The following is a 26,281-nucleotide window of genomic DNA, read 5'->3' on the forward strand; positions in this document are numbered from 1 at the left end:
GTTGAGTTCTCAATGCAGACTTTTGACTCAAGCCAGTGGTGGGGGCAGGGGGAGTTAGCTAGGGATCAGCCCCATAATTTAAAGAGAGCACTTTAAGACTGGAATGAACTACATCATACATGTTTGGAGGGGCTTTTTTAGGAGAGAGGAAAAATACAAAAAGGAGATTATATGGCTAATTATGATGACCTAAATATTCAAAAGTGACTACTGATTTTTGGTCTGTTTTTGGATGCCTAACTTGAGACACCTTGAAGGGGCCAGATGTTCAAAGGTGAGATGCACAGAGGAGCCAATTTAAGGTTAGACCAGTAACCGTAATTCTGGCATTTACAAGTTTTGAGTGCTTCACTACAAATTAAATTTGATTATATGTAGTTTGATGTATGTATTTCAATATATAATGTGTAATTTGTCTGCATGCTTACAGGATATTTTCACCAGGTTCTAATTCATGCTAGAAGACTGCAGAATTGTTCATATTGTTTTTGTATTCCTTTTTTATCTTACTTTATTCTGCTTTTTCCTCATTTTGTAGATTTAGTGTGTAATAAAAATGCAATAATGTACATAGTTGCATAAGTTGCACACTGTAGGAAAAAATCATTTTAAATTATGGGCCATTGAGCAGCAGATGAATTAATAGCATATGGAGGTAATGCTTATAGTAATATTCAGTCAGAGACTATGGGCAAAATTCTACCCTAGCTCAGCACTGATGTGTTTAGCTGAAGAGGAGCAGTATTAGCAAAGCCAAGTCTCTAGGAGTCACCATGCCATACAGAACAGGGTGTCTCAGGAGAACTTGGTAAAAACTCAGCGTACAATGGTTCTTTGCTCATAAAATGAGAACCATGCACACTCTTTCTTCCCATCCAATATGTGCTGTTGAACACAGAGTGCATGAAGGTGCATTGGGGCCTGGCCATGACCCTAAGCCAACTAGTTATGCTTCCCTGGGTCTACGGAGCACTTGCAGATACATTAGTTAGGATGTCCTTCACAATGTTCAAGAGAGTGCTAGTTATGTCAAGGTACAGAGTAGGCACTTTGCATTTTTTTCCTCCTAGTGCACTGAGCAACACAAGAAAAGAATTTACCCTTAGGGAATGTCTACACTGCAACTGAAAACCATGGCTGGCCTGTGCCCGTTGACTTGGGTTCGCGTGGCTTGGGCTAAGGAGCTGTTTAATTGTGATGCAGACGTTTGGGCTCAGGCCTTTAGTCTGAGCCCTGTGAGCCTAAGTCAGCTGGCACAGGCCAGCCATGTGTTTTTAATCAGAGGGTAGACAAACCCTTAATTTATACATTCTGGAAGGTGCTGTTTTCCATGGTCTAATCCAACTGCTGTGGATTTTAATAGGTGTTGATGATGCTTGTGGACTCACTAGATCAGCCCAGTGAGTATTTTTAGGATACGTTCATTTTTTGAAGTCAACCAGTCAATCACTAGAACATTTTTAACTTTCCTGTTATACTTTCCTAGACCTCAGTGTCAAATATTTTAAGTCAGAGATAACTATTGAATTCTATCTTTCTATTTTCCCTCCTGCCTTTGAATAGTACCACTATCCTTTCCCTATCAGTATTATCTCAGGAGGATGTTGAAAAGCAGCTACTAAAGCTCGACATTTTTAAATCAACAGATCCAGATAGCTTGCATTCAAGAGTTAAAAGAGATAGCTGAGAAGCTTGCTGGACCATTAATGTTGATTTGCAATAAGTCTGTGGAATTCAGGAGAAGTCCCAGAAAACTGGGAGAAAGCTAATGTTGTGCAGATATGTTAAAAGGGCAAACGGGATGACCTGGGTAATTATTGGCTTGTCACCCTCACACTGATCCTGGGCAAGATGATGGAGCTCCGATATGGGCTCAATTAATAAAGAATTAAAGGAGGGTCTCTTCAATTTAGCAGAAAAGGGTATAACACAATCCAATGTCTGGAAGTTGAAGCTAGTCAAATTCAGACTGGAAATAAGGTATGTGTTTTAAACGATGAGAATGTTTAGCCAGTAGAACAATTTAACAAGGTTTGTGGTGGATTCTCCATCATCAGCTATTTTTACATTTAAATTTTTCTTTAAAATATGCTTTAGGAATTATTTTGGGAAAGTTGTATGGTCAGATTAGATGGTTTCTATAGTTCTTCTTTGAGTGCTTGCTCTTATCCATTCCAGTTAGGTGTGCGCACGCCGCGTGCACGTTCGTCGGAAGATTTTTACCCTAGCAACACTCGGTGGGTCGGCTGGGTCGCCCCCTGGAGTGGCGCCACCATTGCGCTCGATATATACCCCTGCCGACCCAACCGCTCCTCAGTTCCTTCTTACCGCCAGTGTCGGTCGTTGGAACAGTGGAGCGCGGCTTAGCTGTCCTCCACTTCCCTAGCTACTCGTAGTTTCTTCGATATCTTTCTTGTATATTGTTGGAGCGTCCTTTCTCCTGTGGGTTCGAAACACTCTGGCAGATCGCCTCAGCAGATCCTTCCTTTCTCACGAGTGGTCGCTTCGCCTGGACGTTATTCTTTCAGTCTTCCGGAAGTGGAGATTTCCCCCTGTAGACCTCTTTGCGTCCTGCGAGAACAGGAAATGCCAGATATTCTGTTCCTTTCTCCCAGGGTTCGATAGCGGGCACTATCCTGATACCATGGACGACTCACCTGCTCTACGCTTTTCCACCGTTCCTGCTCATCCACAGGGTCCTGCTGAAAGTATGCAGGGACAGAGCTCGCTTGATCATGATCGCTCCAGCGTGGCCCAGGCAGCACTGGTACACCATGTTGCTCGACCTGTCAATAGCCAACCCCATCCCTCTACCTCTTCACCCGAACCTGATAACTCAGGACCACGGCAAACTTCACCACCCAGACCTACAGTCGCTCCATCTCACGGCATGGCTCCTAAGTGGTTGACCCAGTCTGAGTTGCGTTGCTCTGCCCCAGTGCAACAAGTACTCTTGGGTAGCAGAAAGCCTTCCACTAGATCAACATATCTGGCCAAGTGGAAGTGTTTCTCATGCTGGTGCGGAGAGCAGAACATTCTTCCCGCCGAGGTCTTGATCCCCACCATCTTGGACTACTTCTGGTCTCTTAAACAGCAGGGCTTAGTGGTATCATCATTGAGGGTACACTTGGGGGCCATCTCTACCTTCCACCCAGGGGAGAATGGCTGCCCAGTGTTTTCACATCCTATGGCATCTCGATTCCTCAAGGGCTTGGAGTGCCTATACCCTCAGGTACGCCGCTCCGCCCCAACCTGGGACCTCAACCTGGTTCTTACCAGACTTATGTCGGTCCCATTCGAGCCATTAGCAACTTGCTCCCTTCTGTACCTGTCCTGGAAAACCACTATCCTAGTGGCCATCACATCGGCAAGACGAGTTTCCGAGCTTTGGGCTCCCATGGCGGACCCTCCATATACTGTGTTCCACAAGGACAAGGTGCAGTTGCGACCACACCTGGCCTTTCTCTCCAAAGTGGTATCGGCCTTCCATGTTAGCCAGAAGATCTTCCTTCTGGTCTTCTTCTCGAAGCCACATTCATCATGCAGGGAGCAACAATTGCACTCCCTAGATGTCCGTAGAGCACTCGCTTTTTATATTGAGCGGACAAAGCCCTTCTGCAGAACACCCCAACTCTTCGTCGCGGTGGCAGAATGTATGAAGGGCCTACCCATTTCCTCACAAAGGATTTCATCCTGGGTGACATCATGCATCCGCACCTGTTATGACTTGGCTCATGTCCCCTCGAGCCACGTCACTGCGCACTCTACCAGGGCTCACGCTTCATCTGCTGCCTTCCTGGCTCACATGCCCATCCATGAGATATGTTGCGCAGCTACCTGGTCCTTGGTCCATACCTTCGCCTCTCACTATGCCTTGGTTCAGCAGTCCAGAGATGACGCAGCCCTTGGCTCCGCAGTATTACACTCTGCGACATCTCACTCCGACCCCACCACCTAGGTAAGGCTTGGGAATCACCTAACTGGAATGGATATGAGCAAGCACTCGAAGAAGAAAAGACGGTTACTCACCTTTGTAACTGTTGTTCTTCGAGATGTGTTGCTCATATCCATTCCAAACCCGCCCTCCTTCCCCACTGTCGGAGTAGCCGGCAAGAAGGAACTGAGGAGCAGTTGGGTCGGCAGGGGTATATATCAAGCGCCATGGTGGCGCCATTCCAGGGGGCAACCCAGCCGACCCACCAAGTGTTGCTAAGGTAAAAATCTTCCGACGAACGTGCACGCGGCGCGCACACACCTAACTGGAATGGATATGAGCAACACATCTCGAAGAACAGCAGTTACAAAGGTGAGTAACCGTCTTTTCCTCGTGGCTTTGGAATATCTGAATCCCTCATTTCTGGTAAAGTATATCTGTACTGGATAATGGTGGTATAGCTTTTATTTATTACAGTATTGTCTTGTCTCTGTTACTTTGAATATCATCAGTCCTTACATCTGTTGTTTTATGTTGCTGAATCTGTGTTATTCCATACTTCACATCAGCAATATCATAGTGTATTGTGCTATTTTGCGGTCCAGATAATGATGACTCCTGTTGCTTTCCGTTTAGTGCTAATATTCCTTGTTATGAAAATCTTAAGGGTTTTTTTTTTAAGGTTTCAACATGACAGTTTACCACAGCCTAGCACAATATTCACTTGCTTATGTCAGAATATTTTTTTCAATCAGGTGGAATCTTCAGACAAGTTTATGATCTGTAGCTGTTCTTGCGAGGTAAGCTGTAATGAGATTAGTATGCCACCTGTATCTGAGGCAGATGGACCACAGAAAACCCCTCCTATCATCTGGAAATCATTGGAACATAATTCTCTGCAATACAGTGAGTTTTGAATATTGCGTATCGCTCTGTCATTAGGAGAGGGGTTATATTTATTTCATATACTATTGTGGAACATAATATTAAACATTATAAAAAAATTGTAATATTTTTGCTGTCCAGACAGTCTGAAGAAAATATGCATCTGGGATAATGCATATAAGGAGAAACTTTTTGTTTCTGCACAAGGAGATCATCTTGGGTGATCACATACAGTATTTATACTTATGCATTTGAGATTAATTCCAGGACCGATGCTGCTTCTTCAGAGGATAGCCCTGTCAATTTTTTATAAGAGAAAACACCAAGTTTTCACAGCACCGCCTCTGTCCATGTAATTTAATCTGTTTTATAATTTAACCTTCAATTAATTGGATTGGAGAAAAGGTTATGGTGACTTAAGAAAAAATCACACATGCTCCTCCCCAGTCCCTGCATCTTTTAAAAATATAAGATAACAGCCTGCTCTGCCTCAATTTTCAGTGTACCAAAAAGTCCCTGGTGTACTTTCTCTTGCGGCTGGAATGTGAAAGTGGTACTGTTACAACTTTCTTTTCAATCAGACTACTTTCACAATTTCATTTGGTGTCTATGCAGCTTCTATGCTGAGAAGTGACTTCAGGCTGTTCTATCTGGAAGCGATTAACTTAGATTTATACATTGGTGAATTCATACATGTAATTCTCATTAGTGTTAATGAGTAGTACAACCTACCAGTGTTGAATGCCTCCTTGATGACGTGTCCATGCCTCCTAGTATTTGAACTGTAATGTTCTGAATCCTGTTTATCTGAATTAGAGCCAGTTCCTGCAAATAGTTACTTCTGTCAAGGAATTGCATTCACTTACATAAAAGCAGTGGTACTATACACAGAGCCCTGCATGGATACAAAATTTGTATCTGCATCTGATCTGCAGTCTGCAAATATGGTACACAGACATAGATATCTGCAGAGCAGGGCTTGAACTATACATGCGGGAGATTGTAGATTCACACCCTTAGACTGTAGCTCTGAGACAAGAGACTTTGGGTGAAATCCTAGCCCCATTAATATCAATAGTAAAACTCCCATTGACTTCAATAGAGCCAGAATTTCACCCTTCATCTTCCTCCACGTTATAAGGCATTATGTACATTTTAGAAATAAATTATAACTCCACCTTGCATTAATGGGAATATGCAACCATTGCAACATGGGAGAATGTTGTGTTCAAGTAAGATGCAGAAAATAGCCTCCCCCTATTTCCTGTAGTTGTTAATTGAAGAAATATTCTTAGAGTAATATTTTCAAAAGTGCCCAAGTCCCATTTTCAGATTGATAGTTTGACTTCTGAGTTCCTAGCAGCCAACATTTTCAAAAATATTTAGGCATCAAAAAATGTGGCATGGAGCCTAACTGGAATTCCAAAAGGGCCTTAGCAGGTTAGGCACCTAACTACCATTGACTAGGCGGTATAGCTAGTGAAATTGCAAGATGGACAAATAATACTTTAGATAATGCAATTTTTAAGAAACGAGTGTATTCTGGAGAAAATCTGTGGGAGATGATTTTGTCAGGTTCCATTTGGAAACGCTGATGGCTGCACATTTACTTTTAATAGTTGTGTTGTATCTTACTGCCTATAAATCATTTTTGAAGATGATCTAATAATCTATAATTTTACTCTAAAAGTTTTTTCTTCCTGAGCATAGACAATTCAGTTTAAAAGATTTTCTTTGATAAACCTTACTCTGATGTCTTTTGTTTTTGTAATCAGATTGATTTTCTTTCATTCTTTTAGGTAAGCCATTAGAATGTTCTGGAAAATCCCTAAGTGGCTACCAGTGGGTTTCAGGCATCACTGCCCGCTTCCTTCCACTAGAAGGAAGGAGCATTCAAGATGCAGCTCAGGAGGCATTCTCTTCCCTCCAAGGTGCTTTATTAAGCTGAGCTATTATTTATCACTAAAACAATTGTTTTTTAAATACAGTGCAAAGTAAAGAGCTGATATACTTTTATGTTTTCATAACTTTAAATTCTATAATTATAAACTTACCATCTCAGGCTTGCCTCAGGCTGGCATCATGCTGTTAAGACTGCTAACTTTAATATTGAATATGCTGTAATGTGCACAGATTTTGAAGACCCTAAAAAGCAAGGATAGGGGATAAAATCATTATATCAGAATTATTTCCAAAATATTCTTAACAGCTTTGTGGAAGACAACTCTATCGTTTTATGTAATGGAATATATATAGTATATATGTGTATGTAGATATAATGTTTACATAGTCTGTCTGTGCATGTATGTTGTAGATGCTGGCTGCTAGGTGAAAGGCTTTTGTTACCACAATAATTTTAAATTAAGTTTTCCAGAAAGCTGTTGCTCTTGTACATTTTGGCATCTAGGATTAGGTCAGTAGCAGTATATCTCATTTATGTACTTAATGCAAAGGAAAAATTGTTGTCTTGGGAATCATGGAAGCCAGATTCCTTGCTATCACACTCTTACAAGATATTGACATATAAAACAAAACGTTCCAATTTTGTTTTGCAGTCTTTTTGCATTTTAAACTTTAAATAAAGAATGTTTATGCGGGCTTCTTTTTCATTCATAAAAATGAAAATCATTCTTAGTAACTGCTTGCGTAGACTTGTATTCTTGTTCACGAATTCCTGTGATATATTGGCCTATAAAATCTTTACATTCAGCTTGTGCAGCTGAGTTCATGACTGAATACAGAATGATAAAGAATCTTTAGCATTTTTAGAAAGCAAAGAAGTCATGCTTTCTAGATGGCTTTTAAGCAGTTTTTAACAGCCTGGAAATCAGCAAAGAGGGTATAGTTAAAGGCACTAGTATTTAGTGTAAATCTTTTGGGCATAATCTGTAAATTGAAGCAAAGGGCCTCTATAACATTTTCCTTAGTTCTCATTTTATTTGTTTGGATATCTGCCAATCCAAACATTATATGTTTTTGCCTTGCCATCCATCAGAAGTTTCTTTAAAAACCTACTTATTGTGTCATTGGCTAGTTGAGTAGCCTATTGCTTTCAGCAAATTACTTGTATTTACTGTATTAGCTGTATTGTTTTCCATTTCTGGCAAAATAGTAGCTTTTTGATCCTTGGTAGTAAATGTCAATGCTCACATTTCCTGTGGGGTTTTTGCCTTTTCGTATGGAGGGTGGGGAAAGTTGAATGAATTATGATCCTGTCATCTGAAGAAACCACAATATGTTTCTTTGCCAAGTTTTTCTGAGTGCTAAACTGATCATCTGCAGGTATGCATGAGCCTTTTCCTGAACTCTTACTAGCAATGTACATAGGACTTCAGCCTGTTCTCTATCATGCTGGGAGAATGGAGCATACACAAGTCCTTTTAACTTGCAAGATTAATTGATTTAATCACCTTTAAAGAAGATGAGTTTTGCCAGAAGGATTTAGAAATGGAAATTTGCTACTGGACTTCATGAAACATACGATAATCCGAGCCCATAATATCAAAAGCTGAAGAGGGAATCTAGTGCTGTACTTTTCTTTACTTTTTCAACCTAGATTTTTAATTCAGACTTTTCGTACTTAAAAGTTTTTGGAAGGAGACAAAAATTACAGTAGTAAATGTTATCGATAGAGGGCCAGTTCCTGAGCTATTATAAATTGTTATTGTCCATAGGCATCAGTGATCTGGCCCAGAGTTGGATGTATTACGAAGTACAGACTATACTGATGTTCTCTCTTGTGCATTTTCAGGATAAGGATCCTACTCAGGCCATCCATTAATAAATACATTTATGCGGTATAGTTGTAGGTGTGTCGGTCCCAGGATATTAGAGAGACAAGATTGGTGAGGCAATATCTTTTATTGGATGAACTTCAGTTGGTGAGAGAGAGAAGCTTTTGAGCCAAACAGAGCTCTTCTTCAGAAGCTCAAAAGCTTCTCTCTCTCACCAACAGAAGTTTTCCAATAAAAGATATTGTTACCCACTTCGTCTCTCTAAATAAATAAATAGCGTTCAGGCCAATAGTACTTTCATTTCAAAAGCAGTTCTGTACTAATGACGCTGAGTCATACCTGACCAAATCCTACAGACTCCTTGATGGCAGTGAAAGGCCCCAAACTCAGTAGAAATACCATGTACTTCTTTTCTGTATCATGGACGAAAGCTCTTTGGAGGCTGTCTGTATGAACGAATGGATGGAGGATTTGTAGATGGGCCAAGAAAATGGTGCGTGGGTGTGTAGGTAGAGAGTGGTAGTTAGAAGCTTCACCAAATGTGCCTTTCTACCAGACTCAGTCCTTCATGTCACCAGCAGTGCCCTGCCTCCGTATTGGGAGAAAAATTCCATCTCCCCACTCCGCCCAACACACATGCATAATTCCTTTTGCAGGGCTGAGCAGGATTTCACCTTTACTATCTTTTTTTAAAGTGATCCTTTTTATAACAAAGTTAAGAATTATGAACATTAAGAAATAAATTCCCTTTCCTTTCAATTTGGTCAAATACAGTTATACATCACACAAATTAGTTTTTCTGTTTAGCCCAGTATTTCTTCCCCAAAAATATGTTTCAAATCACACACTTCTCACACACTTGAGAAAAAAATAATGCTTGGCTAAAATGTTCCACTGACTGGAGGTTTGAAAAGTGCACTTATTTTCTTGCTGATTGAGAAAGAGCTCTTTGTAAGCTTAAAATCTTGTCTCTGAATATATTTAAAAGAATGGAGACATTTTTACATGAAAACTATTTGCTTTCACTTTAGCCTCACTCAGCAGATTATCTTTATGCTCTTATCCTACTTGCTAATTAGAAGGAAAATATCTATGTCCAATCTATAACTTTAAAGGGCAAAATAGACAAAACTATCATGAAGAGAGGCTTGCGTAGCAGTTAACTCATGTCATATGGGACCCTATTACCGTATATGTTCTGTATTCTTTCACACTTTTCAGAGAAACCTTTGTACTTAATTTAGCTTTTGTAGCTCCTGAGACTTAAATGCAGAATATGAGGACCACACAGTAATATACTGTCCCACAAATTTTGATAAGGCACTCAGGATGGAAATATGCATCCTGTTAACTCCCCTAACTTTATTCTTCTTCCTCTCTTCAATCAGCTCTGGTTGAGTCAATTTTCTCACCAATATCCCTTTATCCTGAACCCAGTTTATCTGTTCTCTGACACCAAACATGTGTGTCTTTCCTTCACTCTTCTGTATATCACCCCAGTTCCTTTAGTCTCTCCAACCATTTACGCCCCTTTACTTATACTGAATTTGCCATTGCTTGATCTCCAGCAAGTGCATGATAAATTGCTGGAAATTGTAGTTTATTCTACTATCCATTATTTTTATTTTTGCACAGTAGCACAGTGGAATGTAGACTGCTGTATATATGTATTTATTAAGATACAATGTATTTTCTTAAGGCAAGTGTTAAGTTCAGGTTTGAAGAATTTTCAGTTATGTTTTATCTCTGTGTTATCAGATAAAATTAACACAAAAAAGCACTTAATAAAAAATAAGGCTATACCATCAAAGATTATTGTAAAGGGAAAAGTAATTTATTACTAAAGCGCTCAGTCATGTTAAGTAAATGTTAGGTTATTATCGTTTAATTTTCTTGGACAAACATAAGATTCCTCTGCTATCTTTCTATGCTCATTTAAAATGTCCTATCTTTAACAGCTATATATTTTTTTTTCTGACAGCTAATATGAATTCAAAGGGATTGGAATTGAAAGATATTATTTTGGTCCATCTGTATATGAAGAACATGAAAGATTTTGCTGTTATAAATTCAGCTTATATGACAGAGTTTGATTTGTGTCCACCAGCAAGGTAGGATCAGACTATTGCTATGGTATATTTATGATACACTGTAATATACTGTATTACTACTATATTTATGAAGCTTTTGTACAGATTTTTGTGTGTCTCACATATCAAAAGTAGGCTTTTGTCCACCTTTTTTCTGGGGAGCATGCTGGATTTTCGTCATATACATTTTTATTTCCTTGATGGAACAATTGCTACAATAGCATAAGCATATCTACTGTGTAATTAAAAGCATGTGTGTGGCAAGAAGATGCTGTCAATGTTCCGAGTATGGTGAGCCTGACTCCTTTTGTTGGCAGAGACCAAGCTTATTCCTTTTAGTATATGTCTAGTGTCTATCAGACTAGAGCTCCAAACTTCCTGCCAAACCCAGTTCTGTTGGAATGAGCCAATCTAATAGTCTAGGCCTGCGAGATCACCCACAGTTCCAGTTCTGTTCTGCTCATGACTTCCAGGTTATGTAGCAGTTTTATGTTGGAAACTGGACTGATGTAGCAAATGCTTAGGTCATTGAAAATCTTACTACAATTTTTGAAAGTTGTGTGTCAAATCTAGCAAATTCCATTTACTGATAAAGTAGAAGAGAATTGTCTTTTTGTTTTGGATTGTTTTTTGAGTGTACATGAGGGGGGGAAGCAGTAGATGTGATATAGCTCAACGTTAGCAAGGGTTTTGATACTGTGTCACATGACCTTCTTATAAACAAACTAGGGAAATATAGTCTAGATGAACCTACTGTAAGGTGGGTGCACAACTTGAGAATTATGCTCAATAACTGATGAACAATCAAGCTGAAATGGTATATTGAGTGGGGTCCTGCAGACATCTGTCCTGGGTCTGGTTATATTCAAATCTTCCATTTTGATAATGACATAGAGAGTATACTTATTAAGTTTACAATTCCTCCCAGATTGGTATTGTCTGCAAGTGCTTTGGAGGAACGGATTAGAATTCAAAATGAACTTGACAAACTGGATAAATGGTCTGAAATAAATAGGATGAAATTCCATAAGGACAAATGTGAAGTACTCCATGTAGGAAGGAATAGTGAGTTTCACAGATACAAAATGGGAAATGATGGCTTAGGAGGAGCACTGCAGAAAGTATCTGGGGGTCATAGTGGATCACAAACTAAATAGAATCAACAATGTAACGCTGTTGGAAAAAAAGTATTTAGTTCAGGGCACCACATCTTAGGAAACAGGTAGACAAATTGGAGACAGTCCAGAGAAGAGTTTCAAAAATGATTGAAGGTCTAGAAAACATGATCCACAAGGAAGAATTGTAAAAATTTGGTTTGTTGAGTCTGGAGAAGAAAAGGCTGAGAGGGGACATTTTAACAGTCTTCGAGTATATAAAAGATTGTTATGAAGAGGAGAGTGATAAATCGTTCTTCTTGACCACCTAGAACAGAACAAGAATCAATGGGCTTAAATTGCAGCAAGGGCTATTTAAGTTAGACACTAGGAAAAACTTCCTAACTTATAAGGGTAGTTAGCACTGAAACAAGTTACCTGGGGAGGTTGTGGCGTCACAGTCATTGGAAGTTTTTAAGAAGCGGTTAGACAAGCATCTGGTCAGGGATGGTCTAAGTCAGGGGTTGGCAACCTTTCAGAAGTAGTGTGCCATGTCTTCATTTATTCACTCTAATTTAAGGTTTCACGTGCCAGTAATACATTCTAATGTTTTTAGAAGCTCTCTTTTTATAAGTCTATAGTATATAACTAAACTATTGTTGTATGTAAAGTAAATAAGGTTTTTAAAACGTTTAAGAAGCTTCATTTAAAATTAAATTAAAATGCAGAGCCCCCCAGACCGGTGGCCAGAACCTGAGCAGTGTGAGTGCCACTGAAAATCAGCTCGCGTGCTGCAGGTTGCCTACCACTGGTCTAAGTAATACAGAGTCCTGCCTCACTGTCAGGGACTGGACTAGATGACCTATTGAGGTCTCTTCCAGTCCCACATTTCTATGATTCTTTGATTTCCAGAATGAGAACTAGAAAGACCCTTGCACTTTACAGTGCTTAGCAACTGAAATACTGATAGGTTGACTAACTGCTTTTCATTTAGTGTACAGAATCCTATCAACAGTTTATGTGATATACTTAAAACTTGTAAACTTTAACTTCAGGTCAGTTAAGGTAAAATTCAGTTTTTGTTCATGTTTATAAAACATCTAACATCTGCATAAATGTAGGAAGAGTCGAGATTATAATAATTCAATTAATGAAAGTGCCATACATAATTAATTATATTATGTATATATAAAAAGTAGCTTTGTTATAACAATTTATTGCCAGATAGATAGATAGATAGATAGATAAATAGATAGCAATAAATTAAATGTATTATATAGGTGGATATATAGGTAGGTATATATATATATATACACCTATATATATATATAGGTAGGTAGATAGCAATACATTTCTGGATGTGATTTGGTGGAGCAATACCTTTTGACTCAAAATATTCTTTGCATAGAAATTAGCCTAGTCCATTTTCCAGGCTTGAGTAAACAGAACCATGAAATATCTATGTTAAAGTATTCCCTACAAAATACTTTCTTTTAATTCAGAGTTAAATGTGCCTAGTGATGGGGATACCATCACTTCATTTAGGAATCTATTCCTATCCCTAAAATCTCTGGTTGAGAAGAAGGCTTTTCTAATATTCAGCCTAAATTTTCATTTTTAAAAATGACATCCCATTTCTCCTAATTTTGCCTGCCTGAGCAACCATAAACATTTCCACTTCTTTGTTAGCTTTTACATTTTCTGGACTCTCCAGATTGTCAATATCTTTTGGAATTAACTTCCCAGAAGTGAAAGCAATATCCCAGGTGCAGTCATACCACAGGAGTAGGAAGTGGAACTGTTTCCTCAGTGGTCTTTTGTGTAATACCTGTGTGTATGCTGTCGATCATTTTATTGGCTGCTACGTTGCATTGCTAACTCTTGTCTATTGTTCTGGCCACTGTCACCACTACATCTCTTTCATCATTGCTGCTTTCTAAATTTTTCCCTCTCATTGAACATCTGTGTTTGGGATTATAAATACCAAGAACAAGCATACTTGCGTTTTCATCATACATAATTTGGTATTCTCTGTGAATTTATTATCTTAATACGTACCCTCTCTCCCAAGTCATTAATGGAAATATAAATATATAAAGTTAAAGGATTCTACAAGTGATAAAATGATTTTGTTTTTAGTGCTGCATAAAATCTTTTATAGGAAGCACGTTCTTTGCTTTTTCCCATTGTGCAACCGTGAGGGCTTTATTACTTATTCAAGTTAATAAGATATATTTTCCACTACTTAGTAATAGCTCTACTAGTAATTGGATCTGTGTTGGACTCATTGCTCTGAAACCTTCCCTAAGATAAATATTCATGGATCCTTATTAATGTCATGCCCCAAAATTGACAAAATCTTCCTATGTTTTATCCCAGTATACAATCAGTGGAGAAGAGGTCCAAAAATAATGAAATTAAGTTGCAAACTTGCAGTTGCTACAGAGCAGGGGTCCCCAACATGGTGCCCGCGAGTGCAATGCACCCGCGTCCTGGCGGGCGGGGGAGCACCCGCCGAAATGCTACTGAATTTCTGCGGCGTTTCGGCGGCGACGCCTCTTGATGACATCATTTGTCAGTGGCAAGTGACATCATCGAGAGGTGTCGCCACTGAAATGCTGCAGAAATTTGGCGGCGATGCCTCGATGACGCCACTTACCGACAAGTGATGTCATCAAGAGGCGTCGCCGCTGAAATGCCACAGACATTCAGCCGCATTTCGTCGGGTGCTCCACCGCCGCCAGGGTCCTTCATCTGGCACCCACCAGACGTAAAGGTTGGGGACCGCTGCTACAGAGTGAATACAATTTATACAATATATCGTAGGAATTCTGCAACATAGCTGCACTATAGTAAAGATAAAATATAATCTGTTATTCAATCATTATTGCTTTATTACCAGTCTGAGTACTACTGAGCTTGCCTTGCCCCATACCAGTCATAACCGTCTGATTTGATTTTTTATTCACCCTTTCATTTTTTGTCTATACCTGGTGTATTTCAAGCAACCACTGTGTGGATACTGTTACAAAAATTAAAAATAATATAATCATAGATATATGAACATAAGCACAAAGGGGGAGAAAGAAGGGGAAAGGATAAAAAGTTATAACCCTAAAGAGAGAGATTGGCTTATGTGAAACACATTACCATTTAAAAGTAAATATGCCATCTTTTCCTTTTTAAAACTATTTGTCAAAAATTTGTATCTTCTATTAGTGAAATTATATACACAAACTAATGGAAAATGCGTACACCTTTGAGATATTGGTAGAGTTAGAGCATTGTCATGTGATAAATGCCAGTGCAAATACTGTGTCAAAATAAGTCTGTGGACAACATTTCTGCGACAAGATGCTATTCCACTGCCACTATTTATATTTCATCAAATACAAATAAAGTTAATTCTGTTTAAATATCATTAATGGTGCTCTCACTGTAACCAGAGGGTGTAGATGTGTCTAGAGTGACAGTTTTTTCACTTGACTTTTCATAAAAAAATATTTTCTACCTTAGTCACAGTGACTAAAAGAGTATATTTTTAAATGTTTTCCGTATATTTATTGTATTGAATTTCTGAATGATTGGCTAAAATTATTATTGCTAATTCTATATAATGGTAAGATGGCCTGATAAAAGATTGATTAGTCCTGGTTTTATCTGGCATGATATGAGACAGCAGTAAAATTATCCCAATGAATGTATGAGTTTGCAGTGTACTCGGTTTCAAAAGCAGTCAGAAACTGTAAAGCTTGGAAATAAAGGTTTCTATCTAGTCATCCTTTGTTGTCCTGTGTCTGGTGTTGTATGTTCTTAATTTTTCCTCTTGAGGTATGGAGACATCAAAGAGGATTGATTTTACAGTCCTTTAGGAGAATATACAGTAGTATGGTATGTCTTTCTAGGCAACTCTGTCCTTGCTGGCCTGCCTGGAGTACTGAATCCTCGAAGACTTTCTCTCAATTTGTAAACGTTTAGTTATGGTCCTACACAAACAACACTGATCTGGGCCAGCACTATTTGGGGCAGATAAATTGCATCCTGTGAAGGGGCGTGGAAAAAGAAAAAGGGAATTGGGGAAGAATTGTCACTGAGTCACTTCAGATTTGTAACCCAGTTCCCAGGGCTTCTTCAGGGAAATCATCACTATAGACTGCCCTATACTCAGTGCAGAGCCTTATGGTTCAATCAAGCTCCAAGAGTTAGAAGAAAATCCTGAATTAACTCAGGGCCTGAAGCTATTGAAAGGAAATTGTATTTGTAGTCCACAAGGGCGTGACAACTCTCACGAAGAATAAAACAAAAATTACTTAAAGAATTACAGAAAGAGAAGGTGGGTGAGGTAATATTTTTATTGGACCTGCTTCTGTTGGTGAGAAAGACAAGCTTTCAAGCTTACACAAAATAAGAGCTCTGTGCAAGCTCAAAATCTTGTCTCTTTCACCAACAGAAGTGGGTCCAATAAAAGATATTACCACACCCACCTTGCATCTCTCATATCCTGGGACCAACACAGCTGCAACAGCACTGGAAACAAGAATGTAAAGAATAATAGGTGTATTTGGGATAATGTATCTTATAACAGATTCACAGTCCCCCACCCACCTTCCCTGCATGGTTGGACAATTATTTGCATTACTTTATGAGTTACGTTTTCTGTTCCAATGGATGGTTAGCTCCATTACATACTGTTACCCTTGCCTGGCTCACTATGAGCCACCTCACATGGAACTAGTTAGCTGCTGTGAAATTTTAAATCTATGGACAACACACTGTGTATGATGTAAAAGCAGAAAAGAATCCTGTGGCACCTTATAGAGTAACAGACGTTTTGGAGCATGAGCTTTCGTGGGTGAGTACCCACTTCGTCAGATGCATGTAGTGGAAATTTCCAAAGTGGGTATTCACCCACGAAAGCTCATGCTCCAAAACGTCTGTTAGTCTATAAGGTGCCACAGGATTCTTTGCTGCTTTTACAGATCCAGACTAACACGGCTACCTCTCTGATACTTGTGTATGATGTGATCATTTAGACCTAAATTATTTATTGAGGTCCTGACTCAGGTAGCATAAGAGCTAAGAGCACTGAGATCTCTGATAAACTCAGAATTATGCAGCCATGTAAATTAATTATGAAATAATTTAATTACTTAGTGCGGCTCCTGACATAAAGTAGTTGGGAATGGGCAGTACCAAAAGAGGCTAAAGCACTGCATAAAAGGGAGTGGGGAGAGGCTTCTAGGAGATGCAGGCAGCCATCCAGGGTTACTAATCCACAGAGACATGGCGTTCTCTTTCTGCATAGCCTAAGAGGAGAACATGGCAGGTTCTATTCCTATTGTACAGCTCGTAAAGCTGCACAAGAACAGTTCTCCACTTCAGTATATTTTAAGTACAGTCCCTCCTCCTGCTTCATCCTCTTCTGCTCCTCATGCTATTGCATGTCATTTGCTCCCTCAATTGCATAGCTAGCCATACAATCCTCTATCCCTTCATGTGGAGTTTATAAAAGAACAGGAAAAAAGGTTACAAGCTGGGAGGATGCAGGAAAATCACTTTTTAGGAGTATTTATGTAGCACAAGCAGGCTTGTGCTGCATTTTGGTCAAAAGAAAAATTATGCACACATTTGCATGGCCGCATAATTGCATTATGCACAGAGACCTGGCTATGGGAGTTCTCGCTAGTAATATGCTAGGAGCACAGACCCAAGGGTACAATAAATTTGCAAAATTGGCTTGAAAATTTAGCAGCCCAAGCAGAAAATCTACTCACCCATCCTTATGATGATGATAATGGCGGAGTGGTGGGCAGAAAGAGGAAATGTTTTGCTTGTCTGTGGTCAAAAAAAGTTTCTTTTCCTGAGTAGAATTTTACAAGACTGTATTATAAGATACTTCCTGAGAACAAGCATTTACAAGTCATTTTCTATTGAATTTCTGCTGAGAGTAAAATGTCACCTCTTTATGTGTGGACTGCAAACTTAATTCTTCTTCAATAGATATAGGCTCTGAGATGCTGCTCTCTTATTAGCTCTTTTTAGTGGCATGTTTTCAATAGGCTAAATCATTATCTGTATAATATGACACACACACGCATATATTTATAAATGAATGAACAGGTTGGACAAACACCTGCCAAGAGTGGTCTAGGTTTACTTGGTCCTGCCTCAGTGTAGGAGGCTGTACTTGATGATCTCTCAAGGTCCCTTCCAGCCTTATATTTCTATGCGTATGTAAGATAATCATATAATCTTTAATGATTTGTGTTTTCAGAGTATGTGTAGAAGCCCCATTGCTTAATGGAGTACTCTTTTGGATGGATTGCCTTGCGCATAAGTGTGACGGTACGATCGGTGATGTGCACTGTTATCAAAAACAAATCATGCATGTACAGAGCATTTCTCACTGGGCACCTGCTAACATAGGACCTTATAGTCAGTCCATCAAGGTAAGCAATCTTTGTTACTGTATATGAACTATTTACCAGTTAACAAAGTTATCAGCTCTTTTCATTTATTTTAATCTGCATAGAAGGGGAAAAAAACAAAGCTTGCGACTTTTTTAGTATGTTTTTTAAAAAATATATTAAAAAAAAGGAAAAATATGGGTGTATACATTTAAAGTTTTAAAACCTCTGTGTATGACACCTTTTCAGTTCTTTTGCTGCAGTTTATCAAACCTTTCACTCTGTGATCATCGGGCAGGGCTAAGGACAATTATTTCTTTCAGAGCAACACTCAGTGCAAAACCAGTGTATTGAGGTTGTACACTATAATTATAACAGTAAGTAATTATAGTGCTTGTATATTTCCATATGCTTTCTGAAATTTAACTGTTCATTGAAAACATTTCAGGGCATTTTATATTCTTTATGTTCAAAGACAGGAAGTTCATACTTTTTCTTAGGAAATCAACGCTTTAACACATGTAAGTAAATTCCCTTATGAGGCGCTAGATATTAATATTGCAGTACATAAAAGCAAATCAAGACTGATGAAGTATTTAGTATTTTTAAAACCTATATTTAAGACAAAGTGGACAGGACATGATATGATGCTTAACAAATTTGAAAGAGTAACCAGGCAGCCCACTTCTCAACTCCTAATGCCTGAGTAATAGGGAAGAGTCTTGTCTTTAACCTTGCAAAAGAGAATTTGTATGCACTTTTCTCTCCACCCTCCTGTGTACAGAAAGAAGATCTAGTACAAACTATGCTATTACTAGTAGGAGGATGTGTAAGTAGGGTGATCAGATAGCGTGTGAGAAAAATCGGGACGGGGGTGGGGGGTAATAGGAGCCCATATATAAAAAAGCCCCAAATATCAGGACTGTCCCTATAAAATCGGGACATCTGGTCACCCTATCTGTAACTTACACAATATTTTATTTCATATATTGTAATTCTTCTGAGTTGTCTTCTGGTTTGCAAACAAACCTATTAATGTACTGCTGCAACAATGTTTTGTTTTGTGTGGTGTTAGCTACGTTCCGTGTGTGTGGTGATGGCTTAGGCTAGATATCAGGTGAACTCACCCAGGAAGGACATACAGGGTGGTTATCACATATAACACATCATTTATCTTTGTTTACCTATTTAAATAAGGTTCATTTGCTTTTGTGGACCTTTTCTTCACTCCATTTTAAACTCTGTGGGTCATGCTTTGGGTGGCTCTGCCTGGTTTGTTCAAATGAGAAAATGCAAAGAACCATACAGTCATTTTGCACCCGTACTAGGGCAACCACATTCTGACTGTAGTGCACAGGCGCTGAACTAAGTGAATATCCTAGACCTGGCACAATCTGGATTCGGGCCAGTACATAGGATCAAAACTACTTTAGTAATACTGATGGATGATCTCCTGCTGCCAATGAATAGATGATGGACATCCAATTTCATCCTCAGAAATCTCTGCAGCATCTGATAGTCAACCATAGGATGCTACCTGAAAGAAATGGCAGAGTCCAAAGGAATATGTTTAAATTATTCAGGTTCTTCCTGGAGAGATGTATCGAAAGAGAAGAGATTGGAAACTGCACCCCCTCTACTAAACCCCCACTTGTGGAGTCCCAGAAGAATCCGTTCTTTCTCTGGTCCTTTTCAAAATCGATATGAGACCACTAGCTGAACTGATAACACAAGATGGACTCAGTGCCAGCAATATGGAGATGACATACAGCTATGCTTATCCTTTACTTCATCCGACCATACCACTACCACCAAGATGGCAGCATGCTTGAGTGAGATCAGTTCATTGATAAAGAACAGCTGGTTGGAGCTAAGTGCAAGAAAACAGGGGTGATGCTCGTGGGCAAGGGTAAGTACTTCGCAGAATTTGCAGTCATAGTGCAGTCTCCTTTAGTTGATGGTACATCCCCACAGTTGGTCAGTTCAGTCTGTAGCCTAGATCAGTCAGTAATGCTAAGCTCTCACATACTAGCATCCACAAGCAATACTTTCTGCCATTTCTGGTTGGCTAGGAGACTCCAGCTCATCCCAGCAGAGGTTATATATGTCTTCAGTACCTCCCATCTCAACTACAGCAATGCAGTATAAGTGGACACAAAGACATCAGCCCTTAGAGAGCACCAACTAATTCCAAACACTTCTTAGCAATACTGACTGCCACGAGCATATCAAAACTATCCCCGGACCTCTACACTGGTTTCCTGTAGAATATCAAGTGACGTTCAGAGGATGGTTCTCATCTTCAAGGCACTCAATGACCTGGGCCAGGCGTATCCAAAGAATTGCCTTAAGCTCTGTGATGAAGATCATGGTTGACTGTTCCACTCCTCTAGCACACTTGAACTTTCTATTACCAGGGTAAAGCTCGTCTGTGCAGGAGACAGACCTTTCTCAGGTATTGGTCCCAAGCTCTGGAACAAACTAAACCTGGAACTAAGGACAACCTCAAACTTCACCACCTTCCACTTTGAATGCAAAGCATTTTTTTAACTTCCCTTCTCTAACATAAACACATAACAGTATGTACATTTAAACACACACAGACACCAAAATTTTCCAAATCAAAACACTCCACTGTCAACATTATTCTCCTATGTAGAGGATGAGAGAAAGCACAAACCTCATGTTCAGATATTAGTCACACAGTATTGTTGTACTTGTGTCGATTCTCGAATATTAGAGAGATAAGGTGAATGAGGTAACATCTTTAACTGGACCAACTTCTGTTGGTGAGAGAGACAAGCTTTTGATCTGCACAGAGGTCGTCTTCTGGTCTGGGAAAGGTACTAAGAGTGTCTCAGCTAAATACAAGATTGAACTGGATATATGGCTTGTTATAACAACCTATAGCCCACTAACCCTGCTTTTTGTTCTATGACTGCAGGGGTGTTAATGGGCCATTGTACCTTGCATGGTCTCTTAGGATATGTGCTAATTATTTATGCTGAACTATATGATCTTCTATTTAGCTGTGACACTGATTACATCACACATTAAGGGAGCGGGGGGCTGTTGTCTGATTTACTGGATGAAGGTAGGTACCTCTTTAAGGAGGAGAGAAAGAGAGAGTAATTTTGTGTCAGAACATGTCAGCATGGGCACGCTGACCCATTCCCCGCCTCCCTCTCAGTGACCAGAAGAGAAGGAAGGTTATATAATTACATGCTGAGTAAGAGAAGCCCTCTTTTACCTGAACCAAGCGGAGCAGAACTCACCCTCCCACACATGGAAGTGTTGAAATATCAGGTTTGGTCAGGAACCACTGTGTGCACTGCACTAGTCGTTCCTTTCTTGAAGGGTGGGCTGGGAAGAAATTTTCCCTCACCACCAGATTGGCCTAGGCAAAGTGCAGGGATTTTCACCTTTCTCACAGTGGGTTCGTGAGGCTAGAGGGATTCGTTGAGGGTAAACATGGAACAGGAGTTAGGCTGTGATGTTGCAACTCATTATGTTGCCGTGATTGCAGATGTCCAGTGCAGGTACTCCATAACAAAGTGATATAGTGATCAGATAAATGGACTGGTAAAGGACTTAAAGGAGGTATTCATTAAATGAGTAGAAACAAGGCAGGTTTGGGGCTACTTTGGCTGGTACAGCAGGGAGCCAATCCCACACCCTTTATGACCCTCCTTAACCCTCATTCAAGGTGGAGGGATGGTATGCTCTTAGCAGCAGGTGTGCTGGGGACCACGATGGGAAAGGGAGAGGGCTAACAGAAGTCTACCAGATATGTATTGAAATGATAATGGAAATACCTGCACAATATATGTTGGTTTGCTGGGTACTCCCAGACAGTTGTTAACCAAATTGCAATCTAATTAAACCACATCCAGTGTCTTCTGTCCTCCTTCTGGCATAGCTGGACAATCTAAGAACCTTTCCCAGACTTGAAGAAGAGCTCTGGGTATTTTGAAAGCTTGTCTATTACAGAAATTAGTTCAATAAAAGATATGATCTCACCCACCTTCTCTCTCTAAGATGTTAATCATGTCACTTACCTCACTACTGGAAGGTGGTTAGATACCTTACAATAATACAGGCAGGATAAAAAACTGTATATAATAGAATAGAGCTAGTGCTAATGTTTAATCCAGCCTCCCTGAAGAGAATGGATTGAAGATAAGGTGCTGATCCTGCTTCCCCTTACTTGCCACACTGGTCAGAAGGTGAAAGAGGAAGCACATGCTCTGCTCTTTCAAAGGGTTGTGGAGACTCACTTGTAAAATTCAGTCAAAATTCTTTTAAGGCTGTTCCATTGCTGCATGGCCTATTTATCTATGATGTCATATCTTTGAAAATGCTGTTGACCAGGCTATTTATCTGTGATGTAAGATCTTCAAAAATGTTGTTTCCCAGGATTAATTTTCTCTTTCTCTTCACTGATTGATTTGCTAAGCATCCTTGACTTTTTTGCTTTCTCTATTTTGCAGTAATCTAACTACAAAAAAACCCTACAAGATTTTCGCTCACTTATTTCAATCAGAAAATTATCTTCTTTTTTCTAGTATTACTTTATTTTATTTTACCAAAAATGTATATCTCTTTACTAAAATAGCATATAAAATATATACCCTAAAATTTATTCTTGAAAACACCTTACTGAAAAATACACAAATGCACAATGCAACATACTTACCCTTGTAAGTATGTCAATTTTAAGCTCAAATATGGGTCCCATATAATTTTGAATCTACCTTTTACAAAGTGAAAAGCTTCTTGTTGACTGTGTTTGGAGATCTATTGAAGCTAGATGGGAGAACATGTTATTCAGTTCTTTGTAAAGTCACTGGCAGAAAAATTTTAGTAAAGCATTTCAAAATTGGTTTTTGGAATAGACTATTTTCCAATATGTATAAAGTTTGAGGGGTGTTGATTTTGTAAGTATAGTAACAGGGATAGACTGGGAAAGATAAAAATCCTTTGCACATCATCCTAGAATGTAGACATTTTGATCAATCTTGCATGTTTGAAGAGCAGAAATTTACGGATCTTGTAATTTTAAACTGTTAATGCCTTTGCCTTTTACATTTTGAGACCTTGGTTTCAATTTGATTATGTCACAAGTAGAAATAAGTAGCTGATCTTAATGGTTCCTAGCAAACTTTTGGTTATATTACAAAATCACCATGCATTTTTGCACAAAATTGTCATGCTTCTCTGAATAGACCCAAGACTGTAAAAGCAAGGGTATGTGGCAGCCAAGATTGATGTGCATTGGCATAAATACTGTCCTGACAACTGAAATTTAGTGGAGTTAGTCCATGCAAATTACAGGTATTTGCACTACAGGCTCAACAAATCACTAAGAAGAGCATCCATTTAATTCTGTAGAAACCTTGCAGGATCCCGCCAACTGAAGCATGAGAAAAAAATGTTAAAATTAGAAATATACCATGAGAGTGTCCTTCTGACCCCAGGCTGACAGAAGCAAAACAACACTTACAGAATGTAGTTAGGATCTGAATTTGATTCAAAATATTTATAGCAAAATCAGAAGTCATTCCCTTTCTTGAAATTGCATGCTTTAAAATCAACTCCAAAGCTTCTGTTCATAGTATGTAGGATATAATCTGTGGTAGGATATAAAGTGGTTGACTTTCCCATTTGTAAGGACAAAATTGTTTGTGATAACATATTTTTCTTGGCTCAAATCTTTTACTGGTGCAGAAGCCTCTGTCCATCTGAGTGTTCATCTGTCAGTAACTTCAGTATAAAATATACATCTATGTTGTAGTAATGACTATGCTTCTGGCCTCAGTAAATATGGTACAAGTGTACTTAAATCTAGGATAATGTGAGATTACAAACTCTGCCTTGCTTCTCATAGGCAGTAAACCAATTATTTGCCACTGTTTAGCCCTGTGTTACATCTGTCAAGAAATTCAGTTGTATATTGCACTCAGTAGCAGTGCACTTTAGCCACTTTTAAAGAAGGATTAAAAAGGGCTTTTTTAACCTCACTGGAGAGAAGGGCAGATTGCAATATCCTCTTACAAGTGGGGCATTCAACTCTGTGAAAAAATAAACAACCATAATAGCAGTAGTAGGTTATCATTATGTATGTGGACCAGCACTCTTTGGCAGTGGGTTTCACAGATAGTTGCTGACATCAGAGGGAACCATTGATACTGTTGGAAATGGTAATTAAACTCAGCATGAGCCCCGACTGCCTTGACCATCTTAAAGCTCTCACTTCTCTCCTTTTCCTGAGTCTCTTGCCTCACCAATCTCATTCTAGCAGAGAGGGGAACTAAATTCTTTAAATGAATATAAGTTCAAATACATGTTTTTATTTATTTTACTTTCACCATGATAAATGGCAGTTCTAGACAAAGGGTCAGATTATCAGCTGGTATAAATTTGCTTTGTTCCATTGACTTCAGCAGAACTTTGACAGATGTATGCCAGCTGAGGATCTGGCCCAAAATCTTAACAGAATGCATGTTTAAAAGGGAGCTGTAGGGCTAGACAGAAGTTTTATATTTAAATGTTGAACCAATATTTTTAAATTAAAAATAGCCTTTTAGCAACATTTACAGAATTTAACATCACTTATTTTACCTGATTGTAATTATTTTGCTACTGTGTGTTAAATACAAGGAGACACATTTCTCGTGAGCTAGTTTTTTTTATTGCTGAATGCAATCTACAAGTTCGCTGAATATTTAAAAAAAAAATTCTTCCACAAATGTGAAATTTGAAGTAGATTCACATTGCAAAATAAGACTGCCTGATTCATGTCTTCCTTAGATGCATGGCAGTGTATAGTATCTCAAATTACAATTTGATTATAATATATCAGTCAGATTGCAACATATGTAGTGGTATTTACAATGAATGATACTTCATAGTAGAGATGCTTGGATAGTAGTGAGCCACCCCAAAGAACAGCTTTAAGGGTAAAAAATATGTTCCATATTAAAACCGCAAGATAGATGCCTGATGCCATATACAGTAGGATCTGTTCTCTGAGAATTACACAGAATTGTCTTCCACAGAATTTTTCTTCAGTTAATGTTATACTAGTTATGTGTAACACAAGACTGTACTGTGCATCGATATTGAGGCAAAGGAAGGTATAAAATTAGAGACCTCCTTGTAGAAGTGAGGCAGTACAGGGAAAGCACTGCATCTATTGGAGGAATGATACAGGGCAAGCAGCAGCTGGTTGGAAAAAATGGCAACAAATATTGATCACAGTATTAGCAAACCGTTCAAGTAAGATCAGAATCCAAGTTAGCATGTTAACATGGACCAAACAGATGTCTGGACTAGATAACTAAGCTAAGCCATAACACCTAGATGTACAGATCTGAACAATAAAAATGTACAAATGAAGCATTTTTAAGGGAAAACAGAAGCTGAAAGTGAGTTAAAAACCCAGCAGCTGTCCTGTACCAGCTGACTCAGGCCAAGGGGCTGTTTATTTGCCATGTAGGCATTCAAGTTTGGGCTGCAGCCTGGGTCCCCAGAGCCTGGGCTGCAGCCCGATCCTGAATGTCTACACGTCAGTTAAAAAGAACCTTAGCCCGAGCCTTGTGAGCCTGAGCCCTCGTCCAGACTAACCCGCTGCATCGGCGGGTTAAAATCGATTGCTCGGGGATCGATATATCGCGTCTAGTCTGGACGCGGTGTATCGATCCCCGAGCGCGCTTACATCGATTCCGGAACTCCATCAATCCGAACGGAGTTCCGGAATCGACGCGGAGAGCCGCGGACATCGATGCCGCGCCGTCCAGACTGGTGAGTACCTCGATTTTAGAAATTCGACTTCAGCTACGTTATTCACGTAGCTGAAGTTGCGTATCTAAAATCGATTTTAATTTCTAGTCTGGACGTGGCCTAAGTGAGGTGCCATGGGCCAGCCACAGGTTTTTAATTGCAGTGTAGACATTCCCTCAGTAGCCCAGTGAAAGATGGTTAGTGCTGACAACTGTTGATCAGTGTGATCAGAAATTTTGAGTGAATCTGTCATTCCACTGTAAGAATGACAAAAGAAATGTCAATGTCTGCCTTATTTTTTCTTGTTGAAAGTCCTTTAAAAGCAGTGTGTGTGATGTTTAGTACTTATGAAAGT

The 26,281-nt window shown here is 39.2% G+C and overlaps 1 protein-coding gene across 7 annotated transcripts in view; it reads left to right on the forward strand.

The window, feature by feature from the left end:
• The window catches only part of DPH6 (diphthamine biosynthesis 6), a 370,092-nt gene that overhangs the window by 149,541 nt on the left and 194,270 nt on the right, over positions 1-26,281 (forward strand). For all 7 annotated transcript variants that reach the window (XM_050953883.1, XM_050953882.1, XM_050953884.1 and 4 more), the window contains exons 9-12: positions 4,690-4,840; positions 6,619-6,750; positions 10,535-10,664; positions 18,012-18,186. In XM_050953883.1, coding sequence (XP_050809840.1) covers positions 4,690-4,840; positions 6,619-6,750; positions 10,535-10,664; positions 18,012-18,186 — 588 coding nt within the window. The remainder of the gene's footprint in view (positions 1-4,689; positions 4,841-6,618; positions 6,751-10,534; positions 10,665-18,011; positions 18,187-26,281) is intronic.

Source organism: Gopherus flavomarginatus, chromosome 5, assembly GCF_025201925.1.
Source record: "Gopherus flavomarginatus isolate rGopFla2 chromosome 5, rGopFla2.mat.asm, whole genome shotgun sequence".
Taxonomy (NCBI): domain Eukaryota; kingdom Metazoa; phylum Chordata; order Testudines; family Testudinidae; genus Gopherus; species Gopherus flavomarginatus.